Source organism: Sinohyriopsis cumingii, unplaced genomic scaffold (genome assembly GCF_028554795.1).
Source record: "Sinohyriopsis cumingii isolate HCF-2022 unplaced genomic scaffold, ASM2855479v2 utg001339l, whole genome shotgun sequence".
Classification (NCBI taxonomy): domain Eukaryota; kingdom Metazoa; phylum Mollusca; class Bivalvia; order Unionida; family Unionidae; genus Sinohyriopsis; species Sinohyriopsis cumingii.
The window spans coordinates 2122231-2128749 of record NW_028315985.1 but is presented as its reverse complement, the minus strand read 5'-3'; the positions used below and the strand labels follow the sequence as shown (position 1 = coordinate 2128749).

Genomic DNA, 6519 nt, shown 5'->3' with positions numbered 1-6519 from the left:
GTTCAGTATAAAGCCTGATCACTTATAACACATGCCATGAATAGTGTTATGGTATATCCTTCAGTATAAAGCCTGATCACTTATACCACACGCCATAAATAGTGTTATGGTAAATCCTTCAGTATAAAGCCCGATCACTTATAACACAAGCCATAAATAGTGTTATGGTAAATCCTTCAGTATAAAGCCCAATCACTTATACCACAAGCCATAAATAGTGTTATGGTAAATTCCTTTTGATTTCGTAACAGTCGATGTCATGAGTTAAATTTTCCACCTAATTTCCTATCACATAATTATTAATAAGTTTTACAAAACACGTATTTAAAGTCATTCCTTGCTTCTTTCTATTTCAAAGTAGTATTCATTTATATGTAATATATCTGTTCTATAGATCATTATTGGTTTAGAAATGAACAGAATTTACAACTTCAAAATTAGGAAAGTGTTTTCACTGATTACATAATAGCACCTTATTTTCATAAAGATAAGACACTGTGTTAAACATTGCTATCTTGTGTTCTGTTTCATCTTCTTACCAACCTGGGGCTTATACTATAAAACAAGAAAGAGCAACCACCAGCCAGTTTTATATATTTTAAAATATGAATATATTTTTCTAAAATACAAAGCAAAACAATGAAAAATAAACTTACAATGGTTAATAATTCCATCAACCTTCAACGTCATATCAGTTACAAGTTATCCCAATGTATTCCAAAGGTATTACAAATGAAAACTGTTATGTCCTTATGTATCAATACCACAAAAGAATCACTATGTTTATAAATCCAATTTTCCTTTAATTGAATTCATAGTAAATCCAATAGAGATATATATACACCTGAAATGTCCTTGAACATTTTACGGTAAATTTATATAGCTATCCAAGTCTCTTTGAACAAATGTTTACTGTAGTTTCAACAAATGATATTAAGTTAAACGACTTACACAATCAAATTAAAGTATTTCTTCCAAGACCAGTACAATATCAAGAATGAGAAATTATACATAAAATATCTTTTGCATAAGAAGATAATATGCCATAATAATACAATGTAATACGAGCCATTGAAATGAATCATTATGCATTTTGAAATTCTGAAATTCAAAAAGAAAATTAGCTAATTTACATCGACTTATTAGGATATAGGTCAGGTTGACTTTTTAACAGTGAATGTCCTCGTGAGATTATGCGATGTTTATTTGCACTGTTCCTTTGCATCATATTATAATTTATGAATACTATACATAATACATGACGTGACTCATCTTTAAAATGCAGACTATGATGTTAAAATATTAGCATTAAAATGCCATTAAATAAATGCTTCTTACTAAAATCATTATTTTGAAAATAATATACATAACATAGATATACCAAACAATCTGGTCAAACTACTTTTGTACACTCATTATACAGCATCTGGTAGTATTAATTTAAACTATCTAAATCATTTACTTGTACAATGAATATTGTCAGCCCAACGATGTTTAGAGGAAATATTAATCATATAATAATAATAATAATAATAATAATAAAGTCTTTATTTCATAAGAGTGACTTAATTGATACAAAACCTAACTTTCCTTGTGGCCCTTTATTATCTACATGAGTGAAGGCAAATATATAAACTACAACTGGAAAACAAACTTCATATGAATAATAATGGACTAGTGTACACAAGAGCAACTAATAATATATTATCCCAGAAAGCATTGCATACACTAATATGTATGATAGAAAACATTTTTGTTCATTCATTCACACACAAACAAACCTACACAAATCAACACACCCACATTTGATATAATATATACATATACAAATATTACACAAAGTTGTTCAAAACTGATTGTATGCATTATCTGGAATGCATATAATTTAAACACCTGTTATTATAGGAAGGCACTGATGATGCTACTTTAAAATCTTTAGGTATACCCTTCCAAATGATGGAACCCCAGATAACCAAACTAAATGTATACCATTCAATGTAAGCTTGGGAAGAAGAAAATGATTACATGACATACAGCATATCACCTACAGGCTAGAATCTGTAATGATATTAGTTGTCCTTTTACTGAACATATGTATTTAGTTGGCCAATGGAACGTTTGGAAACTTTAAACACAAGTTAAACTTTTCTTAAACATATTTATTTAGTTGGGCATTGGAATGATTGGAAACTTTAAACACAAGTTAAGCTTTTCTTAAACATATTTATTTAGTTGGGCACTGGAACGATTGGAAACTTTGAACGCAAATTAAGCTTTTCTTAAACATATTCTTTCATAGATAAAGATGACCTTCAAATGCATTATTCATGGACAGTATTACCTTAAGCTCATTTTAATAAATTTGTTCTGGAAGCATTACCTCAATTGATGTAGTCCAGATGAGATTCAATATAACTATTGTAAAACATTGTCATGTAGTTTAGGGTTAGAAATTCTTTAATTCTTTTACTAGTAACCATATATAGCTAGCCATCCTTTTGTAACATTATGTATATGCTGTAACCATTGTAATCAACTTGAACTTCTACACGTTTATCTTGACTAGCAGTTATTAGTTCCATGCTCGTCAGTAAAATGGATGTGGAGATTATCATCTTTAATTCCATTACATAGTCCCTGAAGAGTGATTATCTTATATTTATATCATTTGTGTTCTATTTTGCATCATTGCATTCAACAATTCTTACACAATAGTCTTTGACACTGTAACAACCTGGTCCTTTCTGTACAGAACTATCTTGCTTACCCTTGCATTCCAGTATTTTATTTTCTCTTTTCTTGTTTCATAGGTGTACAGTAATACCTAGTGCATTCATGTTTCTGGATTCACGAATTCACAGATTCACGAAATTTTCATTGGTACCCTCTACATATATGTTTTCTTTATTTTATTGAATTGTACCTTCGTTATATGACTTCTGTGACATATGAAGTTTACCTAGTTTACCTTCCTGACAATGACAAGAAAATGTCAGTCATTAAGTTTACAGTCCCATTTGTCACTTGGTTTTACCTTACTGTGAGTGCAAAAGAAAATGGCAGCCAATGAGTTAGTATAGGGGTAATATTAGTATACCATATTGTAAATGCGCTAGTGTGGCAATGATTTGGGTCATAGTTAGGGTTTAAACCCTAGAAATAAGCATTTTATAGCATTTTAGTGACTCATACCAAACATTCGCGATTCCTCCTGATCTGTGACTGGTTCTGGAACCTAACCTCACGAATGTTCGAGGTATTACTGTATTTAGAATGTACTAGTCATAATAATGATGCCTCTTCTTTATCATTCATTTTTATATAATATTCCAAATGATTTCCATTGTATAACAAAAATGGCATTTAAAAAATTCATATGTACAGTATTTACATTTACAAAAGGGCATAAATGTATGCAAGTGAAAGCAGTGTTTGTTTAAGTTCAAATTTGAATGGGGTTAAACTATGCCAAAATCTGTGTTGTACAACTGATTCAATTAGCATTGAAATAATTATGCAACCTTTCATTTTAAATGTATGTACATGAGGTAAATTTAACCAACTTATATCATCGATGATTGCTACATGTTTTAAAACAAAGAAAAAAAAAAGATTCAAAGCAATAGCAAGTAAATGCTTAAAAACAGGATCACCTGAGTATGATAAATACAGGAGATGTCTGTGCATCATTTGTGCATTTATGTATGAGAACTTCGCTTGGGTATTTTAGATATTGTATATATTTAGATTATTTATTCTGTATAATTTTAACTGATGACAAATAGTGGCAAACAAATCTCAGCCAAGATTAAAGTCAGAGGACATGAACTGGAAACAGTGAGCCAGTTCAAATATCTTGGTTCCATAATCACTGAAGAGGGATCAAGAGCAGAAATTTTGTCAAGACCATCACAAACAATGGCAGCTATGTCAAAGCTAAGACCCATCTGGAGAGACAAGAATATCTGACTGAAAACTAAAATCAGACTATTGCGAGCTCTAGTCATCTCAGTCTTTTTGTATTCATGTAAGGCTTGGACCCTGTCAGCAGAATTACAACGAAGAATCCAGTCACTTGAAATGAAATGCTACAGAACCATATTTGGCATCTCTTACATGGACCACATCACAAATGAAGAAGTGCTTAATACCATCAGGCATGAAGTAGGCCAATATGAGGACCTCCTCACCACCATCCAAAAGAGAAAGCTGAAATGGTATGGCCATGTCACTAGAGCCAACAGTATATCCACAACAGTCCTGCAGGGCAACGTTCAGGGTGGCAAAAGGAGAGGTAGACAGAGAAAAAAGTGGACGGACAACATCACAGAATGGACCAGGAAAAGTTTTGTGGAGAAACAGGCATGGGCACATGATCGAGACAAGTGGAGGGAACTGGGTAGATGTTCAGCAACACAGTGCCTCACCGGCCACACTAGGTCATGAGACTGATGATGATGATGATGATGATGATAATTTTAAACTTGAGAAATCCTCGGAATGTGAAATCTTAAAATGTTTCTTAATTTCATACTTTTAAGCTCAATTACACTATTATGTGTAATACGGATATAAAAATTGTTTCTGATGAGTGAAGCCATCCCTTTTGGAAAAACGTTTCTTCAAATATTTTCCTGGTTATGTGTACTGTTAATGATGTTTTCATGAAACAGTCGTGTTTTCATATACAATTCTTTCTCCTGAAAATAAGGATGAAATAACATTAATTACCAGCATCATAGGTGTGAAACAAAGAACAAAACATATATAATATCATTGAAAAATATTTCTGAAGAAATTTAAATATAATCAAGCCACTTAAAACCATCCAATGATGTCCACATATAGATATTTAAAGTACAGATAAATATTAAAACTGATATGGAATAAACCTGCATTTCAATTTAATGTAATAATCTATATTTTCTTCCCTCATTTTATGGGATATCAGATTTGTTTGATTTTAACGCTTTTCCACTCACTTTATTCAACAAATTTTCTGCATTTTCATAGAATGAATTACAGCTACATTAGTATGCATATTAAATCTAACGTAAACTTTTAAATTTCTACATTGTTATCACCTAACACTTGTATGAAGTACAATATTTCTCCACTGCATATTTAATGATGGCAGTAAAATTGAATATTTATTGGCGCAGCTGATGAGCTAGATTAGCTAATAAAAATGCTACAGGACCCAATAAAACGTAGTGGTGAACATCTTTATACTTTAGATACTGTATTTCTATATGAACACCAACTATGTGAAGCCAGTAAAAAATTAGTACATGAAGTGGAGCTAGCACACACACACACACACACGCACACGCACACACTGTTAGTAATAATTCAGGATCGCAGTTGAAAGGGCATCCCTTTACCTTAGATTCTGCATCTGAGAATGAACCTCAACTGTTTTACACTACTAGAGCCTAGACTGGTGGAGGAAATGTGTCTTCCCTGTGTTTTCTGTGTTATTAATGTGATTTGCCTTGCGGGTGGGGTCATTTGGCAGAAGAATTGATATGAATGGATCTTTCTCTTTAATCATAGGAGCGGGCGTGTGACAGGTGCATTTTTAACCCCAATGGGCACTGGAAGGGGGGGCAATAGGGACACCAGCCCCTAAAATTATATTGATCACCTTGCTGAAGAGCTCGGATTAGTGTCAGCAAAGGAACATTTTGAATCGTTATTGACCATTTATACCAACTTAGCAACCGTTTGAAATCTGGCACTTCTTCAGTGAAAAACTTTACCAGCATGACAGACTGAGTCCACAGTATTTTGTTTGAAATGTGTGAATAAGTTTCTGAAATGTACAAGAAAGACCAGAGTCTGTCTGCCATTGTCATATATAAAAAGACAAATAAATATTTAAGCGAGGCTAATGACTAGTGGATGGTATTAATTGGGAACATATGATGATGCAAGAAGGCTGAAGGGTTTTTACTAAATTCTAAATTATTGAAATGTACACAATGTTGGATTTAGGACATTATTCCAGTCTCTGAGCACGGTCTTATTGTCACAAACGTGTGACAAAAATGAACCAGAATACCTTAAAGTGCGAGTGAAGTAACTTTTATTGTCTGCATTAATACTAAAGATTACCCATAGCAGAATAGATCTTCAAAGATCTGGAGTATTGCTAATGGTTGCTAATTCTCATATATTCAAAAACATACACACATCCATACAAACACCCCAACCCATATATATATATATATATATATATATATATATATATATATATATATATATATATATGCATATATGTGTGTGTGTGTATGTGTGTGTGCATTTACCACTAGAGAGGTCATTATATACATGTTCTTGATCATTTGGACTTGAACATATCGTTTCGTAGAATCCTATCCTCGATGACCTACAATATTAATAATATAAATAATATAAATAAAAATAATAATAGAAGAGCGTTGGTAATTCTAATTATGTGATCTACATTCTGATGTTCAGTTTAAACAGAGAGTAAAGAATTTTGAATATATTAAT

At 32.0% G+C, this 6519-nt stretch overlaps 1 protein-coding gene across 2 annotated transcripts in view; it reads right to left on the bottom strand.

Moving 5' to 3' along the window:
- Positions 1 to 584: 584 nt before the first annotated feature.
- The window catches only part of LOC149772628 (cell adhesion molecule CEACAM5-like), an 89061-nt gene continuing 83126 nt past the window's right edge, over positions 585 to 6519 (bottom strand). Inside the window, exons 14-15 of one of the 2 annotated variants that reach the window (XM_089947569.1) lie at positions 6312 to 6391; positions 585 to 4700 (exon numbers count right to left, since the gene is read on the bottom strand). In XM_089947569.1, the coding sequence (XP_089803695.1) occupies positions 4663 to 4700; positions 6312 to 6391 (118 nt within the window). In that variant the 3' untranslated portion in view covers positions 585 to 4662. The remainder of the gene's footprint in view (positions 4701 to 6311; positions 6392 to 6519) is intronic. The other variant, XR_016417659.1, reaches the window with a different exon arrangement.